At 50.3% G+C, this 19,021-nt stretch overlaps 1 protein-coding gene across 1 annotated transcript in view; it reads left to right on the top strand.

The window, feature by feature from the left end:
• The first annotated feature begins 1,021 nt into the window (after nt 1-1,021).
• Nucleotides 1,022-19,021, top strand: part of LOC120391196 (twist-related protein 2-like) — a 57,709-nt gene continuing 39,709 nt past the window's right edge. The window contains exon 1 of the mRNA XM_039514665.1: nt 1,022-1,088. Within this exon, the coding sequence (XP_039370599.1) occupies nt 1,037-1,088 (52 nt within the window). The 5' untranslated portion in view covers nt 1,022-1,036. The remainder of the gene's footprint in view (nt 1,089-19,021) is intronic.

The raw sequence follows: 19,021 nt of genomic DNA, 5'->3' as shown, positions 1-19,021 counted from the left end.
TTGGATCCTTGGCCTGGGAAGAGAGGCTGTGCAAGCCCCACTAAGGAGCAGTCGAAGAACTATAGACATCTATCTGCAGAGTGCACAAGGGATGCTAAAACTGGGGCATGCCAGGGATGAGTAGCAGTGCTGGGGGAAAGGAACATGGGCAGGCATTTCAGAAGGCAAGAGAGGGCAACAACAAATGTGGAGCCACCCTGCAAACCTGCTGCTTCTACAGCGAACTGCGTGTCATACTTGGTGGGGACCCCACCCGCACGCCGCATGTGACTGTGGGCACTTGGCGAGAGTTTGGTAAGAGCATGCATGCATGTGCGTCTGGGGAGGAGCATTGACCCTCCCAAGTGTCACCTTTCAGCTGTCTCGATGAAACATTCATGGAGATACGCTGCAAGCCTCTCCCGAATATTTCTAGGGATGGCGGCCTTGTTTCTGTCCTGGTGATAGGAGGCATTTCCACACCACTCTGCAGTGAGTTCCGCTGGCGCTATTGCAATAAACGGGCTAGGAGCACATGGGCCTGGGTGGCTTTGGGAAACTGGCAGCACCTGTGTTCTCTGAGCCTTTGTCACCCTCGGGAGTGAGATGTCAGCCAGAATCACCACGGCCTGCGAAAATAGTGGCAATATTCGCTGCACTTTCCCTATACTCATACCCAAGGCGCCCATCAGCAATAGCCCCCACCACCAAATAGTCCGTACTCATCATGGCTTGAGCTGCAGAGCGGAACTGTAATGAAGTGCTCCAAAGGAAAAGTGACAATTTGCATTTCTTATTAAAGGGTTTTAGGGGAATAATGTAAAGGAGACTTGAGATATGTCTTCCCGTTTCCATTGCCACTGTAAATCTAATGCTGTATCTGTCTGTTTTAATCAGCTGCCTCTGGTGTGGTGGCCTCGAGAGGTGCCTCAACCCGCCTGCTGAACACTTGACCCAGATCAGGCGAAGAAAGAAACAGACCAGGGAGGATATATTCTGCGAGATTCTCTAGTCCACTACAGCTGCTGACTATGAACACAGGGGCTGGAGGGGCCAAATGGCCGAGACCAGGGTGAAGGATCAGGAATGGAGAGATCAGTTGCAGAAAGGTAGGCAAAGGGACAGAGAGGTGCACTGGGACATTACAGCTTTGCTCAGGCAACAAACGTTATTAAGCTGCATACTCTGCTCCCGGGGGCATTCTGTGCCAAAAACTTAAAAATTCTGCTCACAATAGTTTAAAATTCTGCAAAATTCTGCAAGTTTTATTGTCAATAAATAAATGCAGAGGCTCCAGCATGGCAGTGGGGAGCACAGGCCACCGGTTGTACAAAGATGGGAGATCACCCTGCAGCCTCCTCACCCCCAAGCCCCGGGACATGGACTCAGTGTTGAGGCTGCACCTGACCCTGACACAGCACAAGACCTGGGCCTGCCCCAGAAACACCCTGGGGCCCTGCCCCTCTGCGCCAGGCACACCGGGTGTGGGGCAGGCAGGCTCAACGAGGCAGGATCCAAGTGTGGAGGGGCTCAGTGTGGGATGAGAGGGTTCTGTGTGAGACAATATGGGTGCAGGCAGCCCAGTGGGGGATCTAGGTATGGGGGGATCTGGATGAACAGAGGCTCACTGGGGGGTTCCGGGTGCAGGGGCAATGGGACTCTGCAGGGGCTGCCAGCTGAAAGTGATGGGGGCTCAGTGGCGGAGTCTGGGTGTGGAGGTCTTAGCACAGGGGGTGGGGAGTGGGGCTTGGTGGGGTGGGGTCTGGGTGCAGCTAGTTGGGGGTCAATGGCATGGGGGTCTGGATGTGAGGCCTCAGGGTGGTTCAGGGGGTGAGGCTCATCAGGGTGGGGATTTGAGTGCAGGGAGCTCAGTGGGGGTCTGGGTGCATGGGTGGGGGTCCGGAGGCAGGGGGTCTGGGTGAAGAGGGGCTCCAGATGCAGGGGTTGAGGTTCAGTGGGGTGGGGTTTGGGTATGGTGGGCTAGGGGGGTTCTGGATGTACCAGGTGAGGCTTGGCAAGGGTGTCTGGGCATGGGAGGTCCAGATGCATGGGGGTTGGGCAGATAGGGGAGCAGCTTCCCATACAATAACCCTTCCCCCCACATCTGAGGAGTGATGGAGGCAGGAAGCAGAGGAGGATGCTGAGCTTCCTGCAGCTCTGGGGGGTGGGTTCTGGGGGTGGGTCTGACACAGCCCCAGTCACTCCTTGCAGGGGAAGAGAGAGGAATTCCCATCCTCTTCTTTCTCCAGCCCAGCCGGGACTAGCAGCTGATCCCAGCTCAGGGTAGTAACCACTGTGGTGATTTACCTCTCTACCAGCTGCTCCAGGTGCCTGAAACGATGTACCTGTGCAGCTAAGGAGTGGTGTGTGACTGCTCTTGCAGCCTCCCTTTGCTTCCCTGTCAGAAAGTCATTTTTCTGTGGGGAAGCAAAGTAATCTCCGGGGGACATGAATTCCACACACACGCAGTTGGGGATTGGTCCTGCTTTGAGCAGGGGGTTGGACTAGATGACCTCCTGAGGTCCCTTCTAACCCTGATATTCTATGAATACTCTCAGGAATAATGCTCAAAGACCCCAGACAGAGAAGCTTTTCCAATCCATGGCAAACTCCATGGTTGCTGCTTGCTATATGGTGGCAGCCTGGCCATCCCTTACCCATGCCGCATCATGCCAGGGGAAAACACCTCACTGACCTGTGATAACTGGCCACCAACCACAGTACACGACATATTTTGTAACATGAATGAAACATTGTAATATGTTTTGAATATATAAACATGTATGTTTTTATAAGTATAGGTCACCCTCTACAATGCTGATAATGTTTTAACTTGTGTATTTGCACTTTAACATTTTTCCTGTTGATTTGCACTCAACAGAGTTCTATATTTTGAAGCTCAAGACTATATTTATTATTTTACACCAAGCAAATATGCCACATAGAAATCACAGAAATGTCAGACTGAAAGGGACGTCAATATGTCATCTAGTCCAGTCCCCTGCACTTAGGCAGGACTAAGTATTATCGACACCAGTGGTTCTCCATTTTAATGGGGTCACCAGGGCTGGAATTAGACTTGCTGGGGCCCAGGGCCAAAGCCCCAGGCGGTGGGGCTTGGGCTTCGGCTTCAGCCCTGGGTGGTGAGACTCAGGTTACAGGCCCCCTGCCCGGGGCTGAATTCCTTGGGTTTCTGCTTTGGCCCCACACCTGGGGCGGTGAGGCTCAGGCAGGCTCAGGCTTTGGTTCCCCACCTTGGGGGCATGTAGCAATTTTTGTTCTTAGAAAGGGGTCAGGGTGCAATGAAGTTTGAGAACCGCTGATCCACACCATCCCTGGCAGGTGTTTGTCTAATCTGCTCTTAAAAACCTCCAGTGATGGAGATTCCACAACCTCACTAGGTAATTTGTTCCAAAGCTTAACTACCCTGAGGGTTAGGAAGTTTTTCCTAATGGCTAACCTAAAACTCCCTTGCTGATACTTAAGCCCGTTGCTTCATGTCCTGTCCTCAGTGGTTAAGGAAAACAATTTATCACCCTCCTCTTAAACCAACCTTTTACGTACTTGAATACTGTTATCCTGGCCCTCATCAGTCTTCTCTTCTCCAGACTAAACAAACCCAACTTTTTCAGTCTTCCCTCATAGGTCACGTTTTCTAGACCTTTCATCATTTTTGTTGCTCTTCTGGACTTTTTCCAATTTGTCCACATCTTTTCCAAAGTGTGGTGCCCAGAACTGGACACACCTGGCTGGTACCCTTTCCCCCTTTGCCTCACAGATCAGAGACAACGCATAACTGTGGATAGTTGTAGGGGCGGCACAATTTAAAGCAGTGGCTCTCAACCTTTCGAGACTACAGTACCCCTTTCAGGAGTCTTTGTTGTCTTGCGTACCCCCAAGTTTCATCTCACTTAAAAACCACTTGCTTATAAAATCAGACATAAAAATACAAAAGTGTCACAACACACTAGTACTGAAAAATTGCTTATTTTCTCATTTTTACCATATACAATAAATCAGTTGGAATATAAATATTGTACTTACATTTCAGTGTATAGTCTATAAAGCAATATAAACAGCACTCCCCTGCCCACAGCCCCACCACAACTGCCCAGCACCCCCCACAGAACCCCCACTCCCTATTGCCCCAACACATACATCTTCCCCACCCCCTCACAGCCAGCACCCCAACCCCCAGACTCCCCAGAGACCCACTTCCCCACGCCCTACCTCCGCCACACTCACCGGCCTTGCTGGGAGGGGACTGTGTCTGCTGGGCTGAGCCGGCAGCGCAGCCAGGGCTGGTCCCAGGGCCAAGAATTGCTCTGTCCCTCGAGACGCACTTGCCTGGAGGGGCCCAGCCAAGTCCCCCACACTGTCGCCTCTGCCCTCCCCAGGCTGAGACTGGCCAGGCTTCTGCACCAGTCCCAGGCGGCTCAGCTCCAGGGAGACAGGCAGGGCCCCACAAGCTTGGAGCCAGAGGTGCTGCCAGGGAGCAGAGAGGAGCAGTGGGGTGGGGCCAGGGGGCAGAGAGGAGCAGGGGGGTGGGGCCAGGGGGCAGAGAGGAGCCCTTGGCCAGCCGCCAGGCAAGCCCAGAGGAGCAAGTGGTGGGCAGAGGGAGGAGCGGGGTCTCGGGGCGCAGTGCAAGTGGAGTAGACCAGGGCCCCTTCTGAGCATGGGCCCGGCTCATGGAGCCACTGGCACTATTGTAAACCTGGCACTGAGCCCTCCCCCTGGCGCCGGCTGCCAGTACCTCTCTCTGCCAGAGCTGAGCGTTCCTGAGAGCTCCTCCAGCTCCAGCACCAACTGCTCTTCCCACCCTCCCGGCAGCGGAATGGAAGCCGATTGCAGATGGTAACTGGACTTTGGTGTCCAGTCAGTGGTGCTGACCAGACACTATCAGGTCCCCTTTTCGACCAGACTTTCCAGTCAAAAACTGGACACCTGGCAACCCTACCCCCAGCATCCAGCCCCCGCCCCCAGCCCCCAATCCTGGGCTGGCACATGTGCCCTCCCTGCAGAGACACTGTGTCCTGTCCAGGGGAGGACAGCTTCCGCAGGGACTGCCCCCTTCAGCATCCAGTTCCCCACTCAGGGACTGCCCCCCATGCACCCAGCCCCCCAGGTAGGGACTGCCCCCCAGCAACTACCCCCACATGCATCCCCCCCAAGGACTACTGCCCACACTCAGCCCACCCACCCAGACTTTGTGCCCTAGTATCTAGCCCCCCATCCAGAGACTGCTTCACCCACAGTGCCTCACACCTTGAGTCTGTCCCCCATGCACCAGCTGCACCCTCTCCCTGTGAGCCCCCCTGCAGCCCTAGCCCCCTGCTGGCCCCCCTACTTTGGCTGCAGGTACTTCAGCCGTGCAGCCTGCCTTGCCCACCAACAGCTGTAGTTCTAGTCCTGGGAAGCCTGCGTCACTGGTCCCACAATCCTTTGGGGTTGGGAGCCGCTGAGCACCGTGGCCTCCTGCCAATGCTGCTGGACCCGATCCTGCCGGAGGGAGAGGACTGACGTTGCTGGTCCCGATCTTGGGGGGGAGACTGACGCTGGGCCTGATCCTGCACCGCCCCATTTTTGTACCCCTCCTGCCAGCTCTGTACCCAGGGCAGGTGCCCCTTCTGCCCCACCATAGTTACAGAACATAAAAACAGCCATATTGGGTCAGACCAAAGGGTCATATTGGGTCAGTATCCTGTCTTCCAACATTGGCCTATACCAGGTGCCCCAGAGGGAATGAACAGAACAGGTAATCTTCACGTGTCCATCCCCTGTTGCCCATTCCCAGCTTCTGGCAAACAGAGGGTAGGGACACCATCCCTGCCCAGCTTGGCTAATAACTATTGATGGACCTGTCCTCCATAAATTTATCTAGTTCTTTTCTGAACCCTGTTATAGTCTTGGCCTTCACAACATCCTCTGGCAAAGAGTTCCACAGATTGACTGTGTTGTGTGAAGAAATACTTCCTTTAGTTTGTTGTAAACCTGCTGCCTATTAATTTCATGTGGTGACCCCCTAGTTCTTGTGTTATGAGAAGGAGTAAATAATACGTCCTTATTTACTTTCTCTACACCAGTCATGATTTTATAGATCTCTATCTAGGGTGACCAGATGTCCCATTTTTAAAGGGACAGTCCCATTTTTTTGGACTTTGTCTTATATAGGCACCTATTATCCCCCACCCCTGTCCCGTTTTTTCACAGTTGCTATCTGGTAACCCTACCTCTATCATATCCCCCCCCTTAGTCGTCTCTTTTCCAAGCTGAAAAGTCCCAGTCTTATTAATATCGCCTCATATGGAAGCTGTTCCATACCCCTAATAATTTTTGTTGCCCTTTTCAGAACCTTTTCCAATTCCAGTATATCTTTTTTGAGATGGGGTGACCACATCTGCACACAGTATTCAAGATGTGGGCATATCATAGATTTATGTAGAGGCAATATAATATTTTCTGTCTCATTATCTATTCCTTTCTTGGGGTAGGTTTACACTTATCTTCCGGGTCGACGCGGTGAGTTCGACTTCTCGAAGTTCGAACTATCGCGTCTGATCTAGACACGATAGTTCGAACTCTGGAAGCGCTGCGGTCGACTCCGGTACTCCACCACTGCAAACGGCGGTGGCGGAGTCGACGGGGGAGCCGCGGAGTTCGACCCCGCCGCGTCTGGACGGGTGAGTAGGTCTAACTAGGGTACATCGAATTCAGCTATGCTATTCACGTAGCTGAATTTGCGTACCCTAGTTCGATCCCCCTTCTTAGTGTAGACCAGACCTTAATGATTCCCAACATTCTGTTCACTTTGTTGACTGCCTCTGCACATTGGGTGGATGTTTTCACAGAAGTAGCCATAACGACTCCAAGATCTCTTTCTTGAGTGGTAACAGCTAATTTAGTTCCCATCATTTTATATGTATAGTTGGGATTATGCTTTCCAGTGTGCATTACTTTGCCTTTATCAACATTGAATTTCATCTGCCATTTGGTTGCCCAGTCACACAGTTTGGTGAGATCCCTTTGTAGCTCTTCACAGTCAGCCTTGGACTTAACTATCTTGAGTAGTTTTTTTATCATCTGCAAATTTTGTCACCTCACTGTTTACAGCCCTGAGGATGTCACGTGGGTCACAGCTTTGTGCTGATTGGGTGAGCTGAGAACCACTATGCTAGAGCGATGCCAGAGACTGAAAAGTGGCACGTGGGAATTTTAAAAACAGCATGAAAATTATGGGATGGAATAAGTACTATGGGATGGAGAAAGTGGCATTCTGAGAACTTGACCCCAAGTTCCCAGAAAACTCTGGGCCAAGTGCTGGTATCCCACAAACCACTGCAAAAATGTCCCTCACGGCATTGTGTTGAACATGGCACAGGGCACACCGGGGATAGCTAGTGCATTTTCCATCACTCCATCCCTTCCCCCAAACCCCCTCCCTGGTTCCACCTCTTCCCAACCCTGCTCCACCGCCTCCCCTGAGCGCTCCCTGCCCTCACTCTGCCTCTCCCTGCCCCGCCCCGCCCCCCAGTGCCTCCTGCCCACTGCTAAACAGCTGATTGGCGGGTGTCTGGTGGGTGCTGAGCAGCCACTGTTTTTTTTCCATTGGTGCTCCAGCCCCGGAGCACCCACAGAGTCGGTGCCTATGCCAGAAACTGAACTCAGGCTTTGTGAATCACACTCTGTTCCTGGGATTTTCTAGGTGCCTAAAAGTTAGGCCCTGTGATGTTCAGCAGAGCTGGCAGGTGGCACCAGAAACCTGAAGCTAAGATTCACATTGAGAAGATAGGTAGGGGGTGGAGTCTCCCAGGAGCACCCTCTTACTCTGTTGTTCTCAGACACTACAGAGATGGGGGGCAGAGTTAGACAGATGCTTGTACAGCCCCAGGAGCTTCTCGAACAGTGGAGTCCCAAGTGATCTAACTGGGCTGCCCGAAAACTCTACTGAGAGACCGGGCCCAACAGAGACACAGGAAAATCTGTCCCAAATGACAGATCTTAAGGAACAACACCAGGCTGCATTCAGAGCCCACTCCCCACGTGGATGAACCCAGAGTGGAGAGGATGGAGCAAAGGGAGTCCCCTCAATAGAGTTATGTAATAATAATAATAATAATTAATAATTAAAGGATAAGATTACGTTGTGAAGTCATGGATTCCGTGATTCCCAGAGACCCCCATGACATTTCTCCCCAGAGGGGAAGTGACATTCCCTGTAGTTGCACAACAATATGTACACATCTGGGTGACAGAGACTCACGTGATCCCCATGCACAGAAAGGCCCGCTGCACCCTAAGCTCCCAGCCGAAAGAATGGGAGAGGTCAGTTGTGTTATGTCTCCCAGCTGATGATGACTGGCTGAATCACTACACACAGTGACGAAAGCACATTTCCCAATAACCCAGCAACAACTGCCAGGAATTCTGCTACTCCCGCCGGTAACTGACCTCTGACCTCTGGTGACTGGTTCAAATGCAGGACTAACTGGAATGCTTGAGAAGTGTTCTGACATGATGGAGCTCTCCTGATGCCCCCTACTCCCTGGTTTATGCCAATACCTGGCGCCATCCCCCTCTCTCCCATGGGATGTCCTCTCAAACCTGTGACACCTTCGTGCCCCCATTAAGCCATACAAAGGTGACAGGACCTCATCTCCAAAGCACAAGTCTCTGTGGCTGGAGTTAGAGAAAGCCCAAGTGCCCATCAGCTAACACCTGAATTCTGTTGCTACTGAACCATGAGCAGCTGGTTCCAGCTGTGTGGGGAGGAAGTCAGTGGCAGTAGCAGGGCAGAAGGGCAGGGATGTGTTTGCACAGAGCCAGGGGTGTATTTGCTCTGGGCTGGGTCAGTGGGAGTACACAGCCAACCCTAGTAAATGGTTTAACAGCTGAGTCCACACGCTGGAGAAGCAGTGATGAGCAGACATGGGTGTGCTCCTTCCTGGCCGGGCTGCTGCTTCGCTTGGCTTTTAAACCCTGAGCAATAAAATTGGCAGGAGGGATAAGGGAGAGGACAGTAGGGGCTTTTCTTCCACAGTCCTTTCAATGGTGCTAATAATCTGCCTCCTATAGCCTCTCAAAGGTGGTTTAGTATTGTTATCCCCCCTTTAGAGACAGAGAAACTGAGGCAAGGAGCGGCAAGGCCAACATTTCAACCGTGGGTTCCTAAGGAGCTACTGTACATCCATGTTGGTTCAGGGGCCAAAGTATTAATTTTAAAGGCTAACTTTAAACATCCAAGTTTTGCTTGGGTGTTTAAAACAAACTTTTGCAGAAGTCTGTGCTGCCATGTCTGTGCTGCTGTTATTACCTACCCACAATGCAATCACCTCTTCATGTGCTGTGTAGACAGACCCTTAGAAAGACCCAATGAGACAAAGGCTTTGACACCTCTGTTTACAGAGGGTTCGCACCTCTGCAAGCTATTGTTTCCTCAGGGATGCCTTTGTGAGTGACATAGGAGAGCTTGTCTACACAAACTGAAATACGGACAGCCGCACTGGTCTACACACAGAAGTTGCACCAGGTTAAGTAAAGATGTGATGTTGCCCTATTAAAAAATTTGATTTAGGTAAACCTGTTAAATAACAGGGACAAGCTAAACCGATATATGCCAGGTTTAAACCCCTATAGAGTGTCCATACACAAAGCTGCACTAGGCTAGCTAAATATGTGCCCCATTGCCCTTTTACCAGTGTAACCATCGGTTTTAATTAAGATCTTTCATTATTTTATGTATAGACCCATTTTGGTTTAAAAGTCCCTTATTTTGGATTAGTTTAAACCAGCTCCTTAGTTAACTTAAGCTGAATTGAAATTTGTGGACAAATTGGAGAGAGACCAGCAGAGGGCAACAAAAATTATTAGGGGGCTGGGGAACATGACTTATAAGGAGAGGCTGAGGGGACTGGGATTATTTAGTCTGCAGAAGAGAAGAGTGAGGGGGGATTTGGAAGTAGCCTGAAGGGGGATTCCAAAGAGGATGGAGCTCAGCTGTTCTCAGTGGTGGCAGATGACAGAACAAGAAGCAATGGTCTCAAGTTGCAGTGGGGGAGGTCTAGATTCGATATTAGGAAACACTATTTCACTAGGAGGGTGGTGAAGCACTGGAATGGGTTACCTAGGGAGGTGATGGAATCTCCATCCTTAGAGGTTTTTAAGGCCTGGCTTGACAAAGCCCTGGCTGGGTTGATGTAGTTGGTGTTGGTCCTGCTTTGAGCAGGGGGTTGGACTAGATGACCTCCTGAGGTCCCTTCCAACTCTGATATTCTATGATTCTATGAAATAAGCCTGGTTTACCAAGATCAGAGGATCCACACAGCCTTTAGCGATTAAGGGTTGGTGAGGTAGTAGCTTTTACTGGACCAACTTCTGTTGGTGAGAGAGACAAGCTTTCAAATTACACAGAGGTCTTCTGCAGATCACAACACTGTATACTCACAGCCTTTGGCAGTGGTTTCAATAAATTGGTTTAAAATCACACTTTTCATTAAACCAACTTGCTCACCAACAAGGCCTTTAACTAAATCAAAATATACCAGCAAAGAACTTGGTCTAAGGGAGTGAAGGTTTTCTGGTACTGGCTCATCTCCTTCCAGAATGTGAACATTCCAGCTGGAAACACTTTGCAGAATTTAGAAATACACTCAGCAAAACAGAACTCTCATGTGTGAAAGGTTAGTGACCGAAGACAGGCGGAAAATAAGGATTTCTGGCAATTTTGAAGCAAATAAAAAAAAAGTTTTTGTCAAAAATTTCCACGAAAAATTCAACTTTTCATCAAAAAAAATCAAAACTTGAAAACTTTTAGCAACAAAATGTTTTTGTTTTTCCCCCTTCAAAAACCCTTACTGTTTGGAAATGCTGCCATGGCATCCCCAGCAGGTGTAGTTCAGATGCCTCACTCCCCTCTTCTCCTTTGCAGGCCGAGTGCCCTGCCTGGACTACACGTCCCAGGTAGACCCCTGTGAATTTAGTGTGGGGAGACAGAAAGGGAGCCTCCTTTCACAGAACTGCTCATTGAAGTGATTCAGCCACCATGTTCCTCAGCTCCTCCCCATGGAGACTGATTTGACTTTAAATCTGGCTAAATATTGACATTTCCCCCACGTTCAGCATAGACCCACAGAGGCATCAGGGACTGCAAGGGTCATCTAGTCTAACCCCCAGATCCTAAGAACGGAGTCACCTGGAGCTGGGATCAATGGCTGGTGGGTACCACTGAAGCCTGTTGGGGCAAGGATGGGATGGCTTTCCCTCCGCAGCACTTCCAACGGTGTCAATCAGCCCTTCCTATTGAGCAGGTAGAAAAACAGACTTCCAGGCATGACAGTGTATGAGGCTCTTTCAAATGAAGCCATCTAAGTTTCTGTGTAGACATTAAGATGGATCCTCGGGCAGCTTTCATAAGATCAGGGCTTTGGCTAAGTCTTCTCCTCTGCTCTTGAGCTATAGATTCATAGATTTTTATCATCTAGTCTGAACTCCTGCAGAACCCAGGGCAGAAGATTTCGCTGAGTGATTCTGTCACTGAGCCCATTACTGCTGGTCACGCTAGACTGGAGCTTTCAGAGAGAGGTGCCCAATTTTGAGTTAGAGACTCCAAATGACAGAGAACCCAGCACAGCCCTAGGTGAGTTGTTCCACTGGCTAATTACACATGCTGTAAAAACATGCCATCTGCCAGTCTGAATTCATCTAACGTCAGCTTCCAGCCATTGGACTTGGTCAGCTGTTAAAGAGCCCTCTGCTATGAGAAACCTTCTCTCCATGTACTTACAGACTGTGACCAAGTCATCTCTTAGCTTGCTCTTTGTTAAGTTATATAGCTTGAGCTTCTTCAGTCTCTCTGTCAGGCAGGTTCTCCAACCCTCAGACCACTCTGGTAGCTCTTCTCCAATCCTTTTCCACTTTGTTAATGTCCTTTTAACGTGTGCCCCCCCCATTGTCCCAGAAGTGGACACAGTATTGAGGAGCGGTCTCTCTAATGCAATGCACAGTGGTAAGGACACTTCCATACTGCTACTGGATATTACACTCCGTATGCATTCAAGGCTGTGTTTGCTCCCTTAGCCACCACATAACCATGGAACTCATGTTCAGTAAGTTAGCTGCCATGATCTCTACGTCCCATGTACCAGTTTGGCTATTGTGCCCCACCCCAGAGACAGCTGCATTTCATTGTTGCTGTGCATGTTTTGTAAAGCAGTTTGGGATCCCTCAGAGCATGAAGATGATATAGGAATATAAAGTATGACTGAGCTATATTAACTACTATTTTATTGCCAGTAATGGGCCTGATTCTCCACTGCCTTTATCGCTGCCAGATCAGAACAGGAATTTTTTACACCCACTGCACATCTGGTTTGCACAGATGGAAGTAACTGTACAAGGTGCAGAGCAGTGGGGAATGAAATGGGTCCAATGTAATTAAATGACATTCACCATGACTGTAAATTCCTGCCTCCAACCAGGCTAATATGTACATTAAAAGAGGCAGAGTGAGTCCTCAATTCAGGGCAGCCTTCAGCCATCAAACCAAGGTTACACCATTACTCTTATTAATAATATTAATTGATTAGTAAGTCTCATCATCTTGTGTACCTGGGGCTGAGCCTCTGTCACATGCAGCAGCCTACACTGAGCACTGCTTAGGTTAGCGACAGGGCTGGAGCCCCTAGCCCTGCAGAAGGAATGGTTAGGCATGTGTGGAGGGTTGAGGCGCTCTCAGCAGTAGACACCAGAACACGGTGCTTTCTGTTTTGATGGCCAGATGGAAAAAAACTTTCACATGTAGGACTCCAGGAAAGAAAATTAACTGGAAACAACATGGCAGCTAGTGCTTGTGTCTATGCCAATGGATAATGGTTGGCGTCTGTGCACCGGGTGCTGGGGCAGCATTAACATCTGTGCTGCATCTCCTTCACAGTGGCATGCGGTCCCCTTTCCATCAACCCTCTGTACCCAGCATGCTCTAGCTCATGGGGAAGAAGGTGGCATCCCTAGGGCAGTGGATGCAGAAGCGTTTCTCTGGCTACTTCTGGCCTGGGTGTGGGGGACTGATGCTTCTCCCACTCTGCACACTCTGCTCAAATGCCATGTAAGTGATTGCATTTGGGCCTCCCCTGCCCCAGGCAGGAGGCAGGGTAACATGCCCGATCCCCGTGCTTCTGCCTCTCCTTTGGGGGCTGGGGGGAGGGGAGTTCCATGGAACATCTTTTAGTTCTTAAAAAGTTCAGAAAGTTCCAAGAACATTATGTCATTTTGACAAGGAAATGAATTGCAAGGCCATCAATCAGAACTGCAGGCGCACAGATCAAAGGCCTCCTGAGCGCTTTACAGCCAGGGCTCTCCATGATCCCGCTCTTCCATATTCCCTGCGGTTGCCGGAGCAACAGCACGCTACAGTGGATGCTTAGCATTTTTATTCGCACCACACATGTTTCCACTCTAGCACTGAAATAACTAGAAAAACCTGTGAAACCAAAGCTGCTTCCCCCAGCCTTCAGGGGCAGCCGCTATTCCCGTCTCCCTTTCATGTTCCCCATTGATTAGTATTAGCCTCCTTTTTTCACACAGGATAAAACAGAGATGAGTTTTGTCCCCTTCCCAAAGAAAAGGAGCTGACAAAGAGCCCAGAACAAACGCTCACCTCTGATCTGGTGTCCAGGATTATTTGCAGGTGCAATCGGGTCTTCAGCCTTTCAAGTGGTGCTATTGCACACTGAGCACTTTGTACCTGCAGATCCCAAAGCACTTAGCAAAGGTGGGGCAGCATCACTGTCCCCATTTCATTGGGTTGGACACTGGGCATGAAGCGGGAGGCAAGATTTCCCAAGGTGACACAACAGGCCAGTAGCAGAGACAGAAACAGCCCGGACTACAGCTCTCCTGACTCATCCTCGATCCCTGGATCATGCTGCCTCTCCAAAGGCCAAGGGCCAGAGGTTGCCTGCCTACACTGTTTGCATAAAAAAATTGCCTCCATGCTGACATTACAGATGTGATGAGGCTCAAGGGATTGAATAAGAAAATCCCAAGAGTCCTGAGTATGCAGGGGCGGCTCTAGGATTTGAGCCGCCTCAAGCAGGGCGGCGTGCCACAGGGGGCGCTCTGGCAGTTGCCGGTCCCGCGGCTGGGGTGGACCTCCCGGAGACGTGCCTGCGGAGGGTCCGCTGGTCCTGCGGCTCCGGTGGACCTCCCGCAGGCACACCTGCGGATGCTCCACCGGAGCCGTGGGACCAGTGGACCCTCCACAGGCATGGCTGCGGGAGGTCCACCGGAGCCGCGGGACCAGCAGACCCTCCGCAGGCATGCCTGCGGGAGGTCCACCGGAGCCGCCTGCCACCCTCCCGCGGCACGCCGCCCCAAGCACGCGCTTGGCGCGCTGGGGTCTGGAGCCGGCCCTGTGCGTATGATACCCCAATTCTCCCTCCTACCCATCCCATAGCACTCCCCACAAACACACCCAGCACACAAAGGCTAGGCCTTAGCTCCCCAAACAGCTCTCCTTTGGTTTGTAGTAAGCTCCTGATCCCACCTCTTGCCCTGTGGGCTCCTCTTCTGCTTTCCCCTACTGACCCGTGTGTGAAAGAAGCCTCTGGAAGGCAGCCACCTCCTCCCATGACATGTGAGCCCCAACGCATTGGCCCCTCACGGGGTGGATGAGTCTGCATGCACACAACTTCCAGTTCAGAAGAGGTGAGGGACATGGCATTACAGAGCGAAATGCTTGTTCTGCCAGAGGTTGGAGTGGTTCTGTGGTTCCTGGGTCTTCCCAGAGCGTGTCCTGGACACAAGCACTTTCAGTGTCCTGGGTATTTGTTATTCTCAATCATCCACAGTTTGGATTATTTTCTTGCTGCAAAAGCTTTGTGGGCAGCTGTCTCCTCTTCCTCCAGGGAAGACATGGGACACTAGCTGGTATCTCCTGAAGCCAGGGGTCTGAACACTTTAGTTATATCACTGGCCAACGCAGACCCTGTAAGGCTGGCAGATCCTCTGATGCATCTGCTACAAGTGATTCTTTCCAAGTGCAAATGTTGCAAAGGGAAGAACCTGGGGTTTAGCTCGGTCTCCGTGATGCTGCACATCTCTTCCCCAGCCACCCCTGCTCAGGCTCTGAGACCAGTCAGAGATCAACACTGGTGACCTGGCAGTGCCATCCCAGCCTAGAGGCTGTGCAGAAAGCAGAGGCATCAACCACTGCCTGGGTGGACCTGGCTCAAGCTCCCTTCAAACTCTGAGCATGACAAATGAGGAGGAACCCTAGTTTCAGGGAGGGAAGAAGGGACCCACCATCTTCACCCTGCTGCCACGGGGGGGACTTCCTGGGTGGTTAAGCCTGTATTTAGGAAGTCTATGATAAAAACATCAGCATCTCACCTACAGAGAGAGAACAGCCCCCTCCAGGTCACATCTGCTTTGGTGACATTGCTCCTGTTCAGTGTACTGCTTCAGTTTCTAGTGCAGGCCTTAGCTTAGCCCAAAGTTCATCGGATGCTGTGCAGAGGGGCCAGCTCAAGACCTCTCTAGGCAGACATAACTGCATAGGAGTGCATTTGGCTGGGAGAGGGTAGAGCCAGAAGTCTGCTTGGGTCAGTGCCTCTTTCACCCTCCCTGGCTCAGTCTGCAGGACGTCTTATTCCCATGAAGGTCTTTTCTTGCATTTGTAGTAATGGTGCCTCAGGCACCTCCCTCCTGCGTCTGCTCCATTTACTGTTATGAGCTCTTGCTTAATACCCAGCCTAAACTTTTCCTTCCTTTGCTTCAGGCTGGTGCTTCTTGTCCATCCATCTCCAGAGACGGTGAAGAATTCCCTTTCTTGATTCCCTATTGGCTCTTTGAAGTTACTTATAGGCCCTGAGCCTGCCCCACTCCTGACCTAGGTGCTGGAACTAGGGGTGCTGAGGGTGCTGCTGCGCCCCCTGGCTTGAAGCGGTTCACATCCTATGCAGGGTTTACAGTTTGATTCAATGGCTTTCAGCAACCCCACTATACAAATTGTTCCAGCGCCCCTGCCTCCTGAGTCTGCTCATTTCGAGATACTGTATGTTCAGTTCCCTCCATCTCCCCTCATGTGTTTGCTTTTGGATCTTCTTTGCTTCCTTTCTTTCTATTTCTCCCCTTTCCAAAGCTGTGAGGACCAGAACTGCACACAATGGTCGCCATTTGGATCCCAGTTATCTGGCTATTACACTGTCATGTCCCTGTTGGCTCCAGCAAATTTACTTCTGGTTTACATTGTGTAATTTAGCTCAGAATCAGGCCCAGGCTTCCAGTTGGGGTCACTCCAGGGCTATGAAGAGTGACCCTGAGTCTTCCAGACGTATTGGAGCATGAGCTTTTGTGGGTGAATGACATGCATCTGACGAAGTGGGTATTCACCCACGAAAGCTCATGCTCCAATACGTCTGTTAGCCTATAAGGTGCCACAGGACTCTTTGCTGCTTTTACAGATCCAGACTAACATGGCTACCCCTCTGATACCTGAGTCTTCCCTAGTTTGACATCAGAACTCGTCAAAACAGGAAAAAAACAAAAACAAAAAAAAGGCTGTGGTAATTTCAGTAAATTCAAATGTATCCATGCTGTGGTGTTTCAGTCAATCAAACAATCTGATTTTTATTTTATTTTCCAAATTTGTTGCAAAAATTCTTCAGATTGAAATTAAAAACAATTTGTTTTTAAAATCTGAAATTTTCACCAGATAACCAATCAAAATGAGCCCTGGGGGAAAAAAAATCTATAAACTGGAAAATGAGAAACACAAACACTGAAAAACAATTTGATGATAAATGGATGAGTGACATTTTTTCACTAAAATTTTGCATTAACATTTTCCACAATTTTTTTAAAAATTGAAATGTTTTCATGTGGGGGTGTATACATTTGATAGTGCACTGTAGCACTGTAGGTGTGTATGTACATTCGATGGAGTGAGTGCACGGTAACATTTGTGTATGTGGGTGTGTGTGTGTTCGACAGAGAGTGCACTGCAGCAGTGTACGTGTGTATGTACATTTGATGGACTGAGTGCACGGTAACATTAACATATGGGGTGAGTATGTATTTGACAGAGAGTGCACTGTAGCCGTGTATGTACATTTGATGGAGTGAGTGCACGGTAACGTTTGTGTATGTGGATGCGTATACATTCAATACAGACTATACTGAAGCACGCTACATTAGTGCTTCAAAGGGCTGCGCAGAAGTTTAGGAGGATTGGCTTGACGAAGACTCTGTGTGGTGTACCTCAGGAAAGCTGGCTTCAGTTCCTGGTTCTGCCAGCATTCGCCTGAATTATTCAGGACAAGTCACTGAACCCTCTTGGCCTGCTACACCCCTGTCCAACCTGGGGATATTAGCCCTTCCGTTCTCCCACCATGCCTCTCTTATCTCCTCAGCCAGTTGGTCATTGCGCTGGCGACCCACTGAGGACAGTGCAGAAAGTGAGGCATGTGTGAAAACCTTTGCAGGACCAGGGCCTCGGGGCGGGTCTCTCTGTGTTTGCTGCATCTACAACAATGGGGCCCCAATCTCAGCCTGCCCTGGGCTGTGGGGACTGAGATTGCCCCTGGCATGCTGGTGATCCTTTGCCTGGCCCTGGAGAGAAGCCAGACCAGCTCTGGTTGCTGAAGGTAGCAGGTAGGAGTCTGTGACGCAAGGGCTGTGAGACAGTGAAAGGACATCCCCAGGTCTACAGTCTGTGCTTCCAAAGGTAGGGCTGAGACTATAGCATGTGAACATACAACTGCTTCTTGCCTCTATGGCATGAGCAACTTAACCCCCCAACCCTGACCAGGGCATGGCCTCCAGTCGTGGGGGTCATTAGAAATTGTTCCTCTCTGCTTGTCCTTGTATTTTTGCAGTTAGGACCTGACCTCATGCATCATAGATAGAAAACTGGCTAGATGGTCGGGCTCAACAGGTAGTGATCAATGGTTCCATGTCTAGTTGGCAGCCGGTATCAAGTGCAGTGCCCCAAGGGTCGGTGCTGGGGCCGATTTTATTCAATATCTTCATTAACGATCTGGAGGATGGTGTGGACTGCACCCTTAGCAAGTTTGCAGATGACACTAAACTGGGAGGAGTGGTTGATACACTGGAGGGTAGGGATAGGATACAGAGGGACCTAGACAAATTAGAGGATTGGGCCAAAAGAAATATGATGAGGTTCAACAAGGACAAGTGCAGAGTCCTGCATTTAGGACGGAAGAATCCCATGCACTGCTACAGACTAGGGACCGAATGGCTGGGCAGCAGTTCTGCAGAAAAGGACCTAGGGGTTACGGTGGACGAAAAGCTGAATATGAGTCAACAGTGTGCCCTTGTTGCCAAGAAGGCTAATGGCATTTTGGGTTGTATAAGTAGGGGCATTTCCAGCAGATCGAGGGATGTGATCATTCCTCTCTATTCACCACTGGTGAGGCCTCATTTGGAGTACTGTGTCCAGTTTTGGGCCCCACACTACAAGAAGGATGTGGATAAATTGGAGAGAGTCCAGCGGAGGGCAACAAAAATGATTAGGGGGCTAGAGCACATGACTTATGAGGAGAGGCTGAGGGAACTGGGATTGTTTAGTCTGCAGAAGAGAAGAATGAGGGGGGATTTGATAGCTGCTTTCAAGTACCTGAAAGGGGGTTCCAAAAAGGATGGATCTAGACTGTTCTCAGTGATAGAAGATGACAGAACAAGGAGTAATGGTCTCAAGTTGCAGAGGGGGAGGTTTAGGTTGGATATTAGGAAAAACTTTTTCACTAGTAAGGTGGTGAAGCACTGGAATGGGTTACCTAGGGAGGTGGTGGAATCTCCTTCCTTAGAGGTTTTTAAGGTCAGGTTTGACAAAGCCCTGGCTGGGATGATTTAGTTGGGTTTGGTCCTGTTTTGAGCAGGGGGTTGGACTAGATCCCTCCTGAGGTCCCTTCCAACCCTGAGATTCTATGATTCTATGATCATCTCCCAGACTGACTGAGCATGCTCCAGCCCAGGGCTGCAGAGGCTGAGCTGGACTTTCCATGAATGTGCTCCTCCTGGCTGCCAT

This window comes from Mauremys reevesii, linkage group 25 (genome assembly GCF_016161935.1).
Source record: "Mauremys reevesii isolate NIE-2019 linkage group 25, ASM1616193v1, whole genome shotgun sequence".
NCBI lineage: Eukaryota > Metazoa > Chordata > Testudines > Geoemydidae > Mauremys > Mauremys reevesii.
The sequence above is the reverse complement of the archived record's forward strand: the minus strand, read 5'-3'. Positions and strand labels throughout refer to the sequence as shown.